This window comes from Empidonax traillii, unplaced genomic scaffold (assembly GCF_003031625.1).
Source record: "Empidonax traillii isolate 1590-97213 ecotype Southwest subspecies unplaced genomic scaffold, ASM303162v1 scaffold338:size1951571, whole genome shotgun sequence".
Classification (NCBI taxonomy): domain Eukaryota; kingdom Metazoa; phylum Chordata; class Aves; order Passeriformes; family Tyrannidae; genus Empidonax; species Empidonax traillii.
This window is the reverse complement of record NW_020955531.1, coordinates 73,149-92,871: the sequence shown is the minus strand read 5'-3', so window position 1 is coordinate 92,871 and position 19,723 is coordinate 73,149. Positions and strand designations below refer to the sequence as shown.

Below are 19,723 nucleotides of genomic sequence, written 5' to 3'. Positions count from 1 at the left end.
TCCTCCTTCCAGGCAGGAAGCTGTTTGGTACACAATCCTGCCCTTTTGTACATCCATAGGGATATAAAATGCCGTGTGGTATAAATCATTCTGCAGATTAGAGAAACTGTTCATCTGTGGAATGTCTCAGGCTCTCAGAACGTGCCTCCACTGGGGAAAAGGCTGCAGCACTTACACAGGCAAAAGCTCTAGCGGAAAATACAATTTTTTTCTATTCTGATGAACCATTTTTGACGTGAGAATTTGAACATGACTGCAATTAAGACAAAGAAGTAGAGCAAACACTCCTGCTAGGCTTGGGGGGACTCTGTAATCATATTAATTCCCAAATATGCTTGAACAGCTGTAAATAATAGAATCTTACTTAGCTCACAACACAGGCCTATGTAAGCCCAGATCTTTAGCAGTACCTGGTCCATTCTGCACAAGAAGACTGGAAATACTTTAATTATCTCCAGTGCTCTTCTCTGTAGCTCTGCTACGAACTAAACCTCCCTGTGTGGTAGTTCTTACAGTGCAGAATGATGTGAAGTGGTTCTTTTGGAAAAGGAGGGGTCTGTTTTACTGCAAGGTGAAACATGGCAGCAGCAAATAAATGATGTGAAAAGCCATCACATGGTTCACCTGCATGTTTTCCAGTGGTCTCCAGCAATGTCTCTATAAGGCAGTAACGCAAAGAGAATCAACAGTGGAGGGAAATTAGGTCATTTTATAATTTTCTAATTCTTGGCAAGAGCAGTTATGAATTTGCTTGACCTGAAAGGCTGCAGTCTAATGATATGGTCACGGAAGGAGGAGAATCAAGACAACATATATACTCAGGTTTGCTTTGGTCCCACTGCCCCAACCATTTCATCATTGCACCATGTTGTGGCATGTTATCCTTGCAGCCCAGGACTTTTAGCTCAAACAGTAGTCCACCTGTGTGGTTCTATGAGCTTTTCACTTCTCTTTGCCACAGGGGGGGGAAAACGTAAAGAACAAGTGGTAACCTTGGCTTCCTTAGCACTGAACTGTGAATGTTCAGTACCAAGAAAGAGGGGCTGCAGCACATCAGAACTGGGAGGCTCCAGTAGCTAAATTCCTGGCGTTCCCATATTCATGTTTATTTACTGGCACACAGCCTTTGCTCAGTTATCTGGGGCATGAGCTGCCTTCTGTAGCTCAGAATGAGAACTCCTTCCTAGTCCCAGACAATGTGACCTGAGTGATTCCTAATTATGCTTCTCTTTTCCTTTGTGTTACTTTTATTCCCTGAAGATTGTTACGGAAAAATCTATTAACTGTAAGTGCTGCCTTTATATCTCCTGTTGGTTTTAAGGGCAATGCATGTATTTAATTCTATTCAATTACAAAATTCATAGAATACACATGAACATACATTTCACTCAGAGTTCAGAATGGAGCATTGCTAATATTAACCCAAAGCTCTGGTACCTCAGTTGCACAGGCCCCGTGTTAAAGGAAGGGAATGGTACCAGCTTTATTTTTCACTAACAGTACAATGACAATGTTAGTCTAAAAAGAAAAAAAACAAACCCTGGATTACAAATTTAAGAGGGCATAAACAAGTGACTACAAGAATTTCATTAATTTGATCGTATCTACTTAGGAATTGCCCTTTCAGATTTTTCTTCTTCAAGGAACAGAAGCAGGGCCCCCCCCAAATCCAGCATGAATGTACTGATCTTCTGCTTTTACAAGTCCCTGTCATTTTGAATTAAAGTAAAAAGAGAAAGGGTAGGATTTTTTTAAAAACATTTCCCATTTCATACTAAAATTTCCATATGAAGAATGACAGTCTGATAAAGTTATCCTAGTAGGTGACCAAGCACTGAAACAAGAGGATTACCCAGTGAGGAATCGGAGAGAGCTGGGGTTTTGCCATCAGATTTTAAACATTTTTAAAAGCCACACTGGTCAGTTTACATTTTATAAATACTTGACAGAAGGGCATGTTAAGGTAAATGAACACATTGTGATGCCTTTTGGTGTTACACAGGTGACAAACTAATCTGGAGATCCACCTATGCTTTAAAGAACAGTACATTTGTTTAAATAAACTCCTAGAAAACCACCATGAACAACCACAAAACAGAGTTTTGAACGAGTAAAATGAATAAACTGCAAAAACCCTGCCCCTCCAGCCAACTCCACGAGTGGCCGTTCGGCTCCAGGCGGTGGGCACGGCAAGGACAGGCACCACACTGCTGGGGGCTGCCCTTAGCTGGGACACTGAAAAATAGCAGCATTAAAATACAGCCTGAAATAGCTTAGCCACTACCTCAACTTGTTAAAATTGTGCAAGAATAAGGAACACCAGCAGCACTGGAATGCACGTGTTGCAGTTTGGTTTCCAACACTCCCCTCCCATACAAAGCACACACAGACACGGAGCTGACTCTGAGCTAGGAACTGTTATTTCTTGTCCACCTTGGAAAACTTTTCCCCCTTCCTTCGCTTAACTTTTTAAAATTTCATTTAAAAACCTACTCAGTATTAAAAAAACCCCACGAAAATTTTAAAACATTTTCTAAATGCCAGGAAGCTGATGCTTATTCCTCTCCTTAAACTTGGAGAGACACAGACTCTCCTGATCACCTGGATTTCCTTAGCTGAAAATTTTAATGTTTGAGATTCCTGTTCCTGAAAGCGACATTCCTAGAAAGGTCTCTCCAATACACCAGAAACTGAAAGAGCAGAAACTCCCAGTGCACACCTCAAGGGTAACTTTTTGCTAGTTTGCTCGAGTGGTTTATATTGTACTTTTTTTGATACAGAAAATGGAAGAGTTTGGTTTTCTGACACAACTCACAAGGGAACATATAAGAGGAGAAATCAGAAGGCCTTCTCTAAAGCCAAGTTTTGCAATTCCCTTTTTGTTTAAGTATGATAAGGCTTATTAAAAAATAAAGTAAAAAAAAAAAAAAAAGCCCACAATAAAACTCCCCCCAAACAAACCAGAAAATCCAACCAACATCCCCAGGGAAAAGAACATAAAAGCCTTTTGGAAATATTTAAATTTCTGAAAACATAAGACTATTTGAAAAAACCTAATTGCAAAATTAAAGGAAATTCAAGAAATCAATTCTCGTATTTCAAATCAGTCCATTGATTGCATCATCAGCAATATGATGAACTATCTCTTCCAGCCCAAAATTACCAGCTTTGGGGAAAACATATTCATACTTAACAGAAATAATTAACGGGTTAAGTTAAATTACCATATTTTTCCCTGATCCACATGCCTGCATGTTAGATAATGTTACATTAGAACTGAGCATTGTAATGAGAGACTGACAGCAACAACCTGTCACAGTAACCAAAGCAAAAGCCATTTTCTCGTGGTTACATACTATAGATCAGTAATTCAACATTAAAATTAACTTCCTATATAAATAAAAATAAAAAAGTTGGGCAAAAGTAAATTGGCACAGTCATTATGGTATTGCTTTCCAGTTTCAACACTGCAAGGAGCAGCCACAGATTCCAAACACCAAAGGAAAAGGTTATCACCCAGCCACCAGCTGTAGCTTGGGTTTTTTTTTTCCCCTTTTCCATGAAGTCATCAGCAGTGCTTCTGCCTCAAGGCCATCCCCCCCCGAGCTGGGAGCTGGCAGGAGTGCAGCCTGTGGTACAAGGATTGCTGTGGTGGGATTGCACCAGGGAAAAGGGAGAACAAAAACAGAGAAACAAAACTCGGGTGTGCTTTACTGCTCTGCACGACTTGGCTCAAGTCAATGTTCGGCAGGATAGTGACTAATTTTTACCTTCAAACAGGCAAAAACTGAAAATCAAAATTAAAAAAAAATCAAAATCTTAAGCCTTCAAGTTTCCTTGCCTTCATTCCCTCCCTCCCCCAAAAAGCACCTCCTACTACAGACACATTTTCTGTTTTGCAGGTTCAGAAGTTGGAATGTCGTGGAAATAACACACAAGAGAGAAGGAATTTCTAGTTGTACATTACATTACAAAGAGGTTTGCTCCCAGACCTAAGGAGGGAGGGATACTAAGCAATATTAAATTCCTATAAGAATCCTTACAAAGCATGCAAAATATTGATATACTCACAAAATCGAAATTTATATTTGTTCCTTTTTGATTTTGCAACTTCACAGTACAATAATTTCTAATATTATGCAGCAGTCAGAATTACAGTGACTACAAAATCAGTTCCCTTTTAATTTTTTTTCTTTCTATTTGTTTGAAACACTCCTTTGCTATTTATTTTTTTAACTGAGAGATTGCAGATCACCCATCAGGAAATGTGCAATTCCACACAAAGGGGTTGCTTTCTGGGTCGCGTTTCCCCACGATTGATGTTCACAACCTGACCCTACCAATCTTTCCGAATCTGTCCCTCCCTCTCCTTCTTGTGCCGAGTCCTTCCCTTGTCTTCCAGCTGTACTTTTCTTCTTGCCAGGACAGTGATGGACAGATGCCACTACCTAGATGCTGCAGAGCTGAGTAGGAAGTGGGGGCTGGAGTAGTTTCGGAAAGCAGCATCGCTCCCACCCCTGGGGATGTTTGGCACAGCTGCTCCATAGCCAGAACACTCTGGATACCAGTAGTCAGGTTCTGCAGTTTCAATTCCCTGCACAAATACTGCTGCCCTTTCTGCCTCTGGATCCCCTGTGGCTTCAACTGATTTAGGGAGGGAAACACAAAATTGGTGTTTGGCCAGACCTTTTGTACTGCTGGATGGAGTTCCACAGAAATTTCTCCACTGCTCTTATTTAAAACAGGGTTGGAATTTCTGGAGACTCCACAATGCATGCTACTTGCTAGATTGTCCATGAAGTACATTCTGACACATTTTTCAGAGTGTTTGTATCTATCAGAAAAAGACTCTTGTAGAAGCAACTTACAAAGCCTCCAAAAATTCAAGTATCAAAAAAAAAAGATGTTCTGTCTGGAGTAAGCAGCCAGCCAAACTGAGAGCCATTCTTTTTTTTTTTTTTTTTGTCCACAAATTCTTCAATTACTTTTGCAGTGATAACATATTTTCTTTGGAGTGTTGGGAATTAAGTGTCTTCCCAATTAATTTTCATTGAGTTTGGTGGGGTCTAAGGAATGTAGTAATCCTTCCTGGATAACGTTGCTCCTGCTTTTACATGCAAAAAACCAATGGAATCACTGACTCTTATCCTCCCTGCCTCTCTTTAATTTGTTGTATTTATTTATAGTGTAACTTCATTGGATGTGTCTCCCTTAACCCAAAAAACCCATCAGAAGTGCAACACAGGCAAGAGCAGGGCATCTCCTTCCCCGGGGTGTATAAGCATTTGCATCTGAAGGGCTGGGTGAGACAAAAAAAAACCCCAAACACAAAAAAATCCCAGCCCCCAAACAGTTCTAGTTGTACATAAAACTGTTTTCTTTAGAACCCTATTTGAATCAAGACTCGAATTTCTGAGGAGGGAATCTTAGATCCCAGACCCTTCCCTTCTCCTTCCTCTTGCAAAGCAATGCTATTTTTGTGGCCTAGAACAGTACTTGAAAATCAGCAGTTATTAAAGACACAGTTGTGATATATCCTTTAACACCCCCTCACCCAAAAAGGGGTGTCCTATCAAGTGGTCCAGTAGAAATCTTGAAGTTTCTTTATGATAAATTAAATCCATAAAATGAGGAATACCTTCTGTCCCATTCCCAACAAGAATAATGGCCACACTCCGTGGTACATTTGTTCGAGTGTCTATTGCTCCTTCTAGTGGAGATTCCACACAGCTCCATCTCCGCTTAGTTCTGGTCCTACCAGCACGGGGAGAGGGTTTTCTCCTTTTTCTCCAGCTTGTGTCTGGTTCACAAACAGCAGAAGCACTGAGGGCCCGAATTCCCCAGCACAGGAACAGGCCAGTCACGTCTGAGGAAACACCAGTCAGCTTTTTCTCAGGGGTGGCAGAGTCCTGCCAAGAGCAGTTTTTTGTGTCCCGTCGGTACCGCAGGCACCTACACCTCTGTGGAAAAGAGAATGCTTTGCCTCTTACTGTCCGGGGTGGGGATGGTCTCCAGCTGCAGGAAGTACAGAAGAACTTGAACCTGGAAAGAGAAAGAACAAGGTCAGAAAGCCCTGGTCACTCATTCTCATCCCCGCTGTTGGAGGGCGGGCAGACACGCCTATGGCTCTCCCATGGGAGCAAGCAGCAGTTGTGTATTTGTTTTAATACACTGTGTAACATCAGCAGAAATACTAAAACTTGCAGTGCTTCAGAGACACCCTTTTCAGCTTTCAAGATGGAATAATGGTGCTGGTGTTCCAGTGCACCGAAAAAACTGGATCTAAAATCTGCCAGTATTCAGTGGAGAACACACAAACCAGCCTGACCCAGTAACACAGGCTTTGTGTTCCAGCCCTCTGCATCGCCTTCACAGGCAGCAGTGGCCAAAGAAATGTGAACTTAGCAGAGGATTTGGTTGGTTTAAGTGCTGAGGAGCATTGCAGAAACACTGTTGGTCCTTTTATCCCAGGGCACCAGGACGGTGCTGGGAGACACCTTCCCAAAAACTCTTCCCTTGCACAAACGCACACAGAGGATGCACAGACAGACACTCCCTCATGAAAAGCTGTGTCTGTACAGAGGCAAACTGAACTGCCTGAAGAAACACAGTTCTACAAACAGTTTAAAATGCCCATGTAAGGGCAGAAGTTGTTTTATGTTTCTCAAAAAAACTGCCATGAAAACCCAGTGGGGTGGCTGGGCCAGGCCTTTCCCAGGAAGTGTCTTCACAGGAGGCACTGGCACATTCAGGATCTTACCTGGGACATGACTTCCAGTGACCAGCTGTCAGTCATTGTGATGGGCTGGGTTGGGTTAGCAGGGATTTTACTGTCCTTCTCCGAAGGTCTGAGCAGTGTTGGTCCAAAGACAGTGGCAAGATTATGCAGGGACATCTTGTTAACACCTTCCCTCTCAGCAACCCTGAGAGAGGAGACAAAGCAAAAGGTAGAGCTTCATAAATACCCAAGTTTTACCAATGAGAAACTGAGGCACAAAGGTTAAAAAATCTGCCCAAGGGCACAAAAGTCTGCAGCAGAAACACAAGTAAACCCAGATTTCCTGGATTTTAATCCAGAACTTCAGTCACAAGATGATCTTTCATGTCTCCAGGAACAGTCTCTGGTATGTTCAACATATCAACACAAATCATCAACACATTAGGCAGGTATTAAGCCAGCTTACTGCATTAATATCAAATGCATGGAAATACCTTTTCACAGTTGAAACCATATTACAAAGACCCAAACAAGGCCAGAAGGGCTTGACTAAACAAGGAACTGACAACTGCATTTAGGCAAAGTGCTATCTATTTTAAAAACAGATCATATTGGATTTCAGACACCTTTTGAGACAGGGCTCACCAGACCTGAAATATGGCCAAAGCTTCATGACTTAGACAAAAACCTTTCCAGACCTTTGGACCCAGATGCAGGTGCAGTTTTGCAGTGACATTGCAGCAGGAATTTGCATTTGCACAAGATAAGCCCTGACTCTTTTGTTACCCCTTTCCTCCAGTTCTAATCCTTTTTCAGTATGAGCGGGAATGGAATTCAGGATTTACTGCCTCACTAAGTGAGTATGAGACAATAGTTATCTGATGAGCATTCACAGCAGATCAGCAAATGCTTCTTCATTTGTGTGATTCAGCACAAATTTAAGGAAAAGGCTCCTCTTTTCAAAATAACAGTGCTGTACACATTAAATGCAAGTCTCAAGGAACCACATATTACCTTTTTAAATGGTCCAAAAGGAAAAGGAATGTCACAAGGTTGGGTTCTGGAAGCGACAGCAACAAATTCAGCATACAGCTTTCCTTTGCAATAGGATCTGAAAGTGCTGCAAGACAGAGAACAAAACATCACCCCAGGCAGGGAGTGAGGATCTGTCCCACTGTGCCAGCTCCCAAACCAGCCCACAGGGATAGGCCTGGATGGACTGTGGATAGGCTGGAAGGAAGGTCAGAGTTGCACATCAATATCCCACAGCATCCCTTTCCTTTATTTCACAGATGCACAGAGAATCCTTTTCTCTCAAGCAGTTCAAGTGCTTTCAGACCTTCAGTCATGGATGTCTTTCCCCTGCATCAAGGTAAGATGGGGTACACCCCCCTTCCCCTCCAGAGGGGGCTTCCCTGGAAGCCTTACTGGGCATCCTGTTCTGAACCCATCCTTCAGAAAGCTGGGTTTTTGCAGCCTGCAATCCAGCGGGGCCATCGCCCACGCTCCGCCACGTGGGAATGGGATGTCGTTCCAGAGCTCCATTCTGAGCTCCGTTCCGCTCCCCTCACAGCTCGCTCAGGCTTCTGTCCAACACTATCAATTCGTGTTTGTGCTGCTTCAGGAGCAGCCTCCTCCTGAGGAGTTTCCATCCTCAGGGGTTCCCTCAGCTGTTACCCACCGATGCCCTCGGCGAAGTTGGGGTACAGCTCGTCGGTGAACAGGGGCTCGGGCAGCTCGCGGAAGTACAGCTTGAGGGTGCCCGCAATGGCATTGACGTCCATCTCGCTCATCATCACTGACACGTCCTTGTTGTCTGAAAGAGGGCAGAGCAGGGGCAGGGTAAAGGAGCTGCTGGCCTTCCATCCCTTCTTTGCTTTGCTTTGGGTCTGTTTATGCTTTGTCTTTGCCCAAACAGCCGAGAGAGTCTTCCTGTTTACGTTTCCCCAGATTAAATGAGACACCTTCTGACAACTGAGAAGTGCAGCACAAATGACTGCAAATGGCGTTACATCAAGTCAAGAGAACCTCACCCTCTCAGGTTGCTGGGCTGTGCCTGGTCTGAACAAGCCCTGCTTGACTGTATTTACATGCATTTCGACTCTTGTTAGTGACAACAGTTGTTATTCCAATTCCCTGCCTCTAACAGCCTGGAATCAGAGGTCTCTAACTCCCCACCAAGCGTAGCTAAAGCAATTCAGAGCTCACATTTCACTTTTGTTACAATCAGGAACAACAGAACCACCCCCTTTCCCTAAAACAAACACCGACCAGCAGAGCCAGCACTGGTTTCATGAAATTTAGTGCAAACCAGCATTTAACAGAAATGAAAAAAGATGTTTTTTGGTCTGACTTTGACCCTTATTGCACCCGTGGAGACTCATCAGAGGTTTTGGTAGCTTAGGGGGATTGAAAAGAAAATACAAGAAGGAAAATATTTCACTAAAGAAGTGACTGGAAAATTCAGGGAGGTTGAATTTGGGCAACTGGCACAGGCCTCATAACTGCTTGCCTAAAGAGGGAGCTGGAGTGTGGCTTGAGCAGTTCTTGGACCATCATGTGGAGGCTGGAAGTAAAGCAGAATTTCACTTTTTTCTTTGTACCTCAGCAATTCAGAGTTGTTTCACCTGCCTGATCTTGGGTGCCTTTTGGTACACATAGGCCATTGATTTAAATGCAGCACCTGTAGGGAGCCCTTTTCTGCTCAAGATCAAAGAAAGCTTTGCAAATGTCAAATTATGTCATTTTACAGCCTGTGCACATCAGTCTAGACAGAGTTAAGAAGAGAACTCAGGAGCCGTGACTACCCAACCCCAGCTTCATAAACACCCCTCATAGTCAGCCTTAGAATATTTTTTTTGCTGCCTTCCTTTCACAAAACATTCTTAATTTGAAGGACTTCTACTAATTTGGAGACCTCATCACAGTGAGAAAATTATGACTCCCGATTGCTGACGTTTCCCCTGAGAAAGGTGCCTGTCATTTCCAAAGATTTGGCAAAGCAGGTAAACCCACCAGTTCATGTCTGCTGGGAAGAATAACAAAAGCATGATTTGGAACAAGGATCCATCCTGTTGCATGTCTGGAGTTATATCAGTAGCTGAAGAATATTAATAAAATATGCAGCCAGGGTTAAAATTATTCTCCTCATGCGAGAATCTCTACCTCTTAATGCTTCTTGGGGAACAAGATTAAAAATAGCAGAGCCACCTGACAAAGAGCTCAGGCAGGTTCTCAGAGAGCAAAGGAGAACATCAGGCACAAATACTTACTGACATCAAAGGCAGCTTTCAGAGCCTGGATATCCGTTGCAACCCCGGAGACTCGGTAGATTCCCACCTCCTCCATCCCGCGCCGCTCGATCTCCTCCACGCACTGCCGCACTATGTAAGGCACCTTCGACCTCTCTCTCCTTCAGAAAGCCAGAGAGAAGAGTTCAGCACAGCCCAGGCCCTCAGTGCCTGTTCCCCCAGCCAGCCAGGCTGGCTAAAACCACCCCAACATTTCACTGTGAAACCTCTTCTGGAAAATGGGGTGGGGGGAAGTCTGAGCAGGCAACAAGGACGGAGCTGAAAAACGCCTTTGAAACTGGAGAGAGTTTTCTGACTGTCTCAGCCTGCCTTCCCTGAGCACTTGAGCTTCTGGCCAAGTCCCAGCGCCCCTAGAGCCTGTGACTCTGCCCAGGTAATCAGAGGATTCCCAAACATTCCTGAGATACATAGCAACTCTGTTGCTTCCAAATTAATACAATTCCATAGAGAGGAAACACCACACTTCCCAAAGCCTGTAACAGAACAAACAGGTTTCTGCTGGCAAATGATTCACAACAAAAGATCAGGGGTTAAAATAATACAACGGGATCCAAAGACCTTGAACATTTTTGATTATGGAAAGGAAACATCCTTGTTCAGTGGCTCTGGAACTTTGTGACCGTGTCAGCTAACTACAGAGGAGTTGAGGGCAAGAGGGATTTCTGGAATTCAGAGGAGCAACAAGCTGTCAGTAAACACCCTGGGTTCCACAGCCCGTGTGCACACTGCTTCTTTCCCCTGCCTGCTACCCGAGTGGAGGGGGCTGGACTGCCACACCCCTCGGGGGGCACAGGCAGGAGCACCCCACTGGCCAGTTGCCTTTCTGAAAAGCAGCAGGGAGAGGTGTGACCCCCGAGCTCACTTGGTGACGATGGCGATCTTGACCCCAAACACGCCGGTCTGTTTGCGGGACGGCATCCTTTTGAGGCTGAACTCCCGGCTGGTGAACTTCACCGACAGCTTCACCTCAACCTGAACAAAAGAGATCAGATGGCATTTTTAAAATTTTTTAATTTTTTTTTTCCCTTGCTGCAATGAAGAGCAAAGAAATAAAGCCCATGGGAGGTACAGAAGCAGAGCTAATTTCTGTTTGCTGCGCTTACCCCGTTCATTGAGATGACCGTGCGCTGCCAGTCTTTGTCCTGCAGTGCCTGCGGGTCCAGCTGAAAAACAGAAGTTACCCGTGAGCTGGGAACAGACTTCAGAGAAACCAGTGAGCAGAGCACCATCCCTTTTAACATGCTATTTCTTGTCCATAGGAAAACACACTGCAGGGTTTTCCCTGTTTCAGGTAATGGGATGCTCAGATATTGTGTGGTTCTCCAAGCAGGGCTGAGGAGGACTCACATACATGGAAAATCCAGCAACATGTGTGCAGTGTCTGCTCAACAGCAAAGGCAACCTCAGTGAGCACAGTCAATGTTTGAATGGCAACAACCTGATTTTCACAGAGATACTGCACTCATGGCTGTGGCACACACAGAGGCACAGTGACAGCCAAAATCACCCTGTCCCACAGGGCCAGGAGTCAGAGAAAGAGAGGAGAGATTTCTGAAATAACTCTGATTTGAAACAGAGAAATTGTCTCCCAGTGCAGTTTTCTATAGACAGGTGAGGTTGGGTGAGTGTGAAATTACTGCACTGAAACCAAAACCCAGGCTGCAGAACCTCCTAGCTCTTGGCTGTGGAGCCAATAGAGCCAACAGCTTCCAAGAAGGACTGAATTCAAAAGACATAATGACCTTAGGAGTGAGATCAAAGAAGAGAAATACAAAGTGATCCATACACAGGCAAGTAACTTCAAACAAACCAAACTTCTGTCAGGATCTGACAGAGGAGAAATGGAGAAAATCAGCCCAGAAATCATGGAAAGTTGTCCTCCTTCAACTTGCCTATTTCTTTTCATCTCTACTCGAGAATGGAGGCAGGAAGAACACCTGATTCTCTGGAAGAATTCATCAAACAGAACCAAGTTCCAATCTCTCACTTTCAGCTTTGCTTGATCTCGAGTGGACAGTTGTGAGGCCAGGGAGTGGCTGACTCGAGTGCTCAAACATCACCCAGCAATTCCAACACTGGCTGGGAGAGCCCAAACACACCTGAACCCAGCTCCAGGGAAACTGGCAAGAGAGGAAAGAGCTGCCTGCACTGGGACTGGATAAGCAATCGGAACCAGCCAAACTGGGAATTTGGTGCCTCCTGAGACGGCTTTGTAGTGCTTGGAACACTGAGGCACAGCAAGACCAGGAGGAGGCAACTGCAGTAGCCTCTGCCTTGAGTTTACTGCTGTCAGCAAACACAACCTCGGCAAGCAGAGGTCCTTTGCAGCACAGCTCCCCCCTCTCACAGATCCCTGTGCAGGGACAGAGTGCTCTGGCAGGTGAGAGAAATGCTGGAACAGCAGCTGCAGGAAATTCTGGGAGATCTGAGACACTCATAGTCACAGTCTTTCAGATCGTCAGCAGAGCAGCCCAGTGCTGCTGACGGCTACAGAGACAAGTGCCCCCACACCCTTCCCCACAGAAAGACAACCAGCAGAGGAAAGTTTCACACTGCAGAGACCCCAAGCAGCAACAGAACAAGCAAGCAAGGCCAACCTTGTCCCTGCGCACTCTGTCCCAGATGTGAGCCCACAGCGGGACGCTGCCTGCACACTCGTGCTTCCCGGTGGAATTGGACCGGCTCCTGTAGGTGCAACTCCGGCAGAAATTCCTGAAGACCCCTTGTAAGGAATAGTCAGTAACCAGTAGCTCCCACATCCTGGGACTGCGCAAAGGTCCAGGAGGCCAATGGCAGCAGTGCTTGGCTCCAGTGGCTCAGCGAACCCAAACTGCAGCTCCTGCCGAGGGGTTCGCTTTTAACTCCGGCGGAACAGACCCGCCCCCGCCGCTGTGCCTGGCCAAGGTCCCCACGAGCTGGCCAGAGGCTGGGCTGTTCTGCCCTCAGCTTCCGTGCTGGAAGTTTGGTTTCTTTCAACAACTGCATTCTTTCCCAGAATCAAGAGGAAACCATTTCTGAAGTGTCTGGTTTCCTATGGAGGACAACCATGCTCAGTATTCCTGAAAGCTTTATCTCCATCTGCCTAAAGAGTCATCTGGTTAAGTTGCCAAAATGGCCCTGTTGATGGACATGGTCACAGCCAATCCTGCTCGGAAGCAGTTTTCCATATGTTTTTTAGAACAGAGTCACTGAAAGTGTATTATTTATAGCAGGGAGAGACTGCTTAAGACTGAAGAGGAAAAAGGGGTTTGAATATTTGCCAAAAACATTAAAGGAAGAGTCCAGCAGAATCCAGTTACAGTTTAAGCTAACAGGTATTACTGGTTATGTCTCAGTACTGACCAGGGAACTCCTGCCACTGCACAAAATGAAAGCAAGTGAATAGCTGTTAAAAAATATGAGCCAAACACCAGCCTGCTCTGTCTCAAGAGTAACTTTCACGGCTGCAAAGGACAAGCAGAAGCCAAGTGCTGGAGCTGAGAGCTCACAGAAACTTCTCCCTGCTGGGTAACTGCTGGAGCTGAGCAAGGCCTGTGGAGGTACCCGAGTGTCCCTGCTGCTGCCTCTTGCTCCCTCCTCCCTGAACTTTGCTGCAGGGCTGGCAGGACTCCTGCCCTCCCCACCTGCTGTTCGATTCCTGCTGGAGAACAGCTGGTACTGAATGGAGCCAGGGAGAACAGGCACCAGGGCTGGCTGACCCGAGCCAACCCTGCATAAATCACTGGCAATAACAACAGTAATTAAGAAAAAAAAATAAAAATCCCCCCCAAGGTGCTTTTTAAATAACAAAACAAAATGATGGAAGCTATTAAAAGAGCAAAGCTTGAATAAGGTCTCAGCAACACTGAGCGAGACAGGAAGATCAGGTCTAACAGTCTGATAAGTCACAGTAGGAAACAGTCAACAGGAAACCAAGAACGTCATTGAGACTTTGAGCTTCAGTCCTGGACCCAACTGCTGACTGACCTTCTGGGCCAGCAAGAGCAACAGAGCAGTTGGAGCAGGAGGTACAGAGCACACTGAGCACAAAGAGCTAGCAGGAGTGATGCTCCAGCACAGAGGGTCATGCTGTCTTCTGGCCTGATTTGGAAATCAATGACCTGGAAGAAAGAACATGGAGTAGAAGAATGCAATCCCCAGCCAGCACGGCAAAGGGAGGCAGCTCCGAGAGCTGTGCCAGCTCAGGCAGGGGAGGCCCTGTGCAACGGCTGCCTCTGCATCTGACAGTGACATTTACTGCCCCTCCACACAGCTCCTTCAAAGGGGGCTTGGTTTGAGTGACAAAAGCACCTGTGCCATCTCCACTGAAACAGAACCATTGTGTTGTTTCCCTGCCCTGTGCAAACAGGACAGACCTGCTCAACCCCTCACAGACTGTACTGCAGGGGCTGGTTTGCACAGCCCCCACCAAGAGCTCGTGCTGCACAGGAAAACACAAACCAGCCAGTTTGTCTGTTTGCTGCTTCCTCCCCTGTGGCCTGTTCCCTGGCATTTGCAGGGCAAGCTGCAGCCCCTAAGTCAGTAATGAATCAAGCCAGCACCTCTCTGCATCCAGCCCAAAACACAACAGAACAAAGCAGCTCAGCCCCACGGGGGGTTCTGAGTGCAGGTCTCTGGCCCTTGTAGCAGCTCAGCACTGAATTCAGACAGGGCACTGCAGTCAGAGGGCAGAGCAGAGCGGTGAGGACCTGGGAAAGGCAAACGGGGGGTGCTGGTCTGGCAAATGCAAGCCAGGCACTAAGAAGGGTGTCTGTGCTTTGCCTTAGGAAACCACCACAAGGAGCTTGATGATAATTTCTTTTTCCCCAGAGAGAAAAGAAAACATACAGAAAGATGAATAAACAAGGAAGCCTCAGTAGAAATGAAAGAGCAAGGACTGAGGAGACATTAAGGTTACTGTGTTTTATCTATTCATTCACGTTACTTCTTCCCTTTATTAAATCTCCCTGGCAACTTTACACCCCATCAGTTTTGAACTGTAACTGATGTGACATCCATGCTGTCAGAGTTCTCACTGCTGCTGGAAACTCCCAGTCCAGCCATAACCCCATTCTTCTCACAGCTCCCCACTGACAGGTTAATCTTTCCCACCATCACCCTTTAGCCATGACCCATTGCCTTCTTCATTTCCCCCCTATTTTCATCGCTGGGACACTGTTCTGCTTGAGCAAACTGCTTAAATGAACTGGAGGGTGTAAAGGGTTTCTGAGTTGACACTTGGGAGGTACAGCAGGGAAAACATGGTTTACATGGAAAACAACTTAGTGCCTGAAATAGCCACGGGCACTGCTATGAGACATCCCAGATAATTCAGCAGATAAGAGTGATTGTTTTGCAAGGCAACAGAGGAATGGTGTTGCACTTCTTCCTCAGAATGACTGATCTGTGGTCACATCCTCCCTGATTTTCCAGCACCGCTGTGAGGAGAAGGAAATACTCTGCCTGAGCTGATCATGCAGAAAAAAGAAAAACAACAAAGGAAACAGCGTTTCTAGGAGGCACCAACGGGAGGAGCCGGATCCCAGGGGGAAGGATCAGCTCACTCATGCAGTCTGTTCCCAGGGCAGTGGAGCTGACCCGGGTGCCCACTTAGGTGCAGTCTCAGGACCAAACAAAGGCTGGGACACTCAAACCATGGGGATGTGTCTGCCACGTGAAGTGCAAAATTCAACGAGCAAAAGGGCCAACCCAAGGGTCAAAGATGGACTGTGAGGTAACAGCAGGAAGGAAAACCCCAGGGTGCTCACACCCAGAGGAGCTGATGCTCAGAGCTGAACTAAGCCTCAGGTCCTCCTACAAAATGATGGCCATTCCTTCCTGCCCTGAGTGTCCCAATGATTTCAGCTGCACGGGGTAGCCTGGAATGGTGTTTCTCATGCCCGAGGTGCAGCAGGAGCCCCCAGCACTGCACCCCCAGAGCTGCCATGCCCACAAGGGCTGCTCAGGAATTCGCTCCTGCATTTCCAGGACGTCCCCCAATTTTAAAACCTCATGGTTTTATTTTTCAGGGATAAAACTTGCAGGTTGGCAAGGAAAGAAGCAGCTCTTGCCTATGGCTATAAATACAGGTAAATAAAATATTTCATAGGAAAAGAAAATATGAGCAATGGGAGCTACTAAAATTGCTGCCCATTCCTGGAAACTTGTGACCACATGGACCAATTTCCAGTCTTCCTTCCTCCAGTGCCATAATGTAACAGAGAGATTTAATAAACATTTTCACAGCCAAAACAGTCCTTGTCTCCTTGATGAATTGTCTTCATCACTGAAGCTCAGAGAATTTGGTGAGTCAGAATTCCCAGTAGTGGGAAGTTGCATATTTACAATAATACATGGCTTAACAATGCACTGCAATTTAGCCAAGACAGAAATTCCTCTGCTTTTATCAACAGGAGGATGCAGGCACGACCCTTCATGTTCCCAGAGTTTTTAACTGAAGGGAATTTATGGAAATAAAACCTTCCTCCAACTTCACAGACCTTGCCTTTAAACAGACTGACTTTGGCTGAATAAGGACAGTGCAGCAACAACAACAACAACAACAACAACCAGAAAGCCCAGGATAAACTACCAACTCTAAGGTAAACAAAATTTGATGTAAAAGCACCTGGAGAATCCTGAAAGAAAATACCTATTAAACTAGTGATTGAAAAATGCTTTAACATAGCATTTACACAGCCAGCCTTCAGCCACAGGCTGCAATCTGATTTTGTTGTTGCATTATTATGGTTTCTTAATCGAGAAATGGTGTTTAGTTTAAAAATAAAACTAAACCAAACTAAAAACCTTTAATAATTTTTATCAATCCACAATATTACCAGACTGCCTTATGACTTCTCTTTGCAGTTATTCAACATTTGTGTGATGGAACAGAAATCACTGAGAATTATGAGGATGCTCTTTATGAATTTTAAAGGGGATGTATAGAAAACAAGAGAAATTTTGCATGTGCTTTTTACGATGTAACAGAATGCAACATCTGCACATTAAACAATAACATTTTTATTGATTTTTTTTTCATTTTTAAACCTTCCCAGTGTTTAGGTTTCTCTAAAAGAATCAAGATGCAATGGTGTCACCACAGAGTATTTTTACTTACTAACTTTAATATAAAATGTATTAACAGAATATACCATTGCTGTGCAGAAAAATGCCCACTCCTGTGAGAGGAAAAATAATTGCTTAAAATTTAAAAGATTTGCTTTGGTTTTAAAATCATTCTATGTAAAATATTTGGAGGATTTAGTGGGTCAGTGATCTCAGGGTTCTCTGTTATAAGCACACAAATCCCCGGGGCATTTCAGGGCTGCAAATTTGCTCTTTTGTAGTTGCTCATCTCCATGGAAAATAGCCTTTGTTAGCAGGAGGGACACAGAGATTTCTGGTCGGCCTGAGACACACACAGGAGACACCCTGAGCTGGCATTTATTGATTTGTACACCAGTTCCCTTCCCAATCCCACCAGGCATTGGACACAAAAGCTCTCCCTGGTGACACGTGGCAGCCTCAGGCTGCAAGGAGGGAGGGAAGGAGGGAAGGGCCAGGCCTGATGGGATCATTTAGCCAGTGAACCCTGGCAGAGCGATGGGATCCCACGGGCTGCCCTCCATCCCAGCTGTTCTGCATTCCCACAGACAGCCTGGCCTGCGTGAGCAGCACTGGGAGAGCTGCCACCCACGGGCAGAGGGACAGGCACACACACGGGGAGGGGAACGGGGAGACCTTTGAGCTTCCCAGAGAGACAAAGGTATCTGGGCAGCGTCTCTGCTCTCTACAACAGCCACTCCAGCACAAAAATGTGCCCTCAGAGCAGGCATTTAAACACCTCCCTAAAACTGTGGACAGACAGTGCAACAAACTGGAACAAGATGGGAACATATGTTCCCAATGTCATCCTCCACGGATGGCTGGATCCCTCCTACACAGCAGCTCCCCAAGAGCAGCATCCCTTTGCAATCATCACCTCCCCTATTGTATTACCAATCTGCCACACAGAGTATCCCACATGGACTCTCTGCAGTGGAAATCTCCCTCAGATGCCACCTGCTGTCCTGGACACCGTGCCCTGAACATGGCAGTTATCAGGACAATGGGCCTGTCCTCCAGGGCCCTCCATCACCTCCCAGCACGTACACACAGCAGCAGTTCTGCACATGATTTACAGAGGGGAGAGGATATTCCTCCTGCCACACATGGAGCATCCCCAGCAGGGCCCAGGGGCAGTGCAGTTCCTCTGCTGGGTTGGAGGTTTGGAAGTTAATGGGCAAACGAGAGATCAAAACAAACTTTCTTGAAAAAGCAGCTATTCCATAAGGGTGCTGAAACAGGTACAGGGCACAAAGCAAGAGGGAGAAAGCTGCTGCCTTCCTCTTTGTGAGTCACACTGTGTGCCTCACTATCTAGACAGAAATCTTCAATACTTAGACAAAGAATGCAGGGAAAAAACCCTCCCTGGTGCACTCCAGGATTCAAAAGTCCTGGGATGTGTTGCAGTAAGGGTAGCAGGAATGAGCTCAGCACAGTCTTACCTGGATCTGCCCTTTCCCCATGATGCGATCTGTGCTCTCTCCATCCTCTTTGGTGAGCTTGGTTTTGTTGTAGCACTTTTCATAGCACAGGATCCGCAGTGTCTGTGAGCCCTCCAGCTCAATCTCGAACTCCTGCAGGGCACCAGACAGGAAAGAGCAATGGATGCATCACAGCAGGACACCAGTCTCATAATAATCAATTTAGTCTCCTTAAAATTCATCAGAAGGGAGCACTTAAGGACTGTCCAAAACGTCCTCTCTAATGGAGTTGGTCTAGAAATAAACTGAAATTGTATTTTGTATATATAAGGTGGTCAGATCAGAGACTAAGATGGTTCACTCCTTAGTCAGGTTTCACTGGGTCTCAGCAAAGCAGTGTTCAAAGACACAAACTCACCCACCTTCCTTGTACTGAATTTTGCTCACCACCAGTTGCCTGTAAACAGGCAAAGTGTCTATAGTTAATTCTTCCCTCTCTCAACAAATAAACAAAACCACCTCTTTCATTGTGTCTTAAAAAAAATAATCAAACATGCATCTTTAAACATGTTTAAATACTGGATAAGACTCATTTTTATCAAACTGTTTGTTTAACTGCAGCTAATCCAAGAGAAAATCTTCTGCAAGCCCTGACAGCCAAATGAACCTGGCAGGAAAGGGCTCTCTGAGCAGCAGCACGTGCAGCACAAATGCTGAGCACACAGAAAGTTCTTCCATGGGCAGATCTTTGGCACGTGGAATAAGTCACAGCCAGAAAAATCAAACCTACCTCGTTCCAGTTGGGCTCTGTGGTGTCTCTGTAAACTCTGGTTTTGGCCTTGTTCACAAAATACCCAAAAGAATCCACCTCTAAGGTGCAGTACAAATCTGGGGAGGGGAGACAAGGACAGAAACTTAAAAAACTTCTAGAACCTCCAAATTCACATTAATCACTTCCAGGCTCTGTCTTCAGCTCCACCATCTCTGTATTAGTACCAGTAACACCATTCCATACAAAACTCATCATCCTGATCAGCCCAGTTGCCTTTAGGAAGCTGAAGTACCAGCACAGCTGTATGAATTATGTCAGCACAGACAAGCCCTTCACCTCTACCAAAAATCAGACATATGCTGTTATCCAGTATTCCCCAGATCAATCCATACTGAGCCAAAGGTGTCCACCAGTG

General features: G+C 45.5%; 1 protein-coding gene across 2 annotated transcripts in view; it reads right to left on the bottom strand.

Moving 5' to 3' along the window:
• Window positions 1–2,474: 2,474 nt before the first annotated feature.
• LOC114061526 (breakpoint cluster region protein) overlaps window positions 2,475–19,723 on the bottom strand; it is an 80,737-nt gene continuing 63,488 nt past the window's right edge. For both annotated transcript variants that reach the window (XM_027892079.1, XM_027892080.1), the window contains exons 15-23: window positions 19,327–19,424; window positions 18,558–18,689; window positions 11,133–11,192; window positions 10,892–11,001; window positions 9,991–10,130; window positions 8,400–8,534; window positions 7,733–7,838; window positions 6,761–6,923; window positions 2,475–6,042 (exon numbers count right to left, since the gene is read on the bottom strand). In XM_027892079.1, the coding sequence (XP_027747880.1) occupies window positions 5,953–6,042; window positions 6,761–6,923; window positions 7,733–7,838; window positions 8,400–8,534; window positions 9,991–10,130; window positions 10,892–11,001; window positions 11,133–11,192; window positions 18,558–18,689; window positions 19,327–19,424 (1,034 nt within the window). In that variant the 3' untranslated portion in view covers window positions 2,475–5,952. The remainder of the gene's footprint in view (window positions 6,043–6,760; window positions 6,924–7,732; window positions 7,839–8,399; window positions 8,535–9,990; window positions 10,131–10,891; window positions 11,002–11,132; window positions 11,193–18,557; window positions 18,690–19,326; window positions 19,425–19,723) is intronic.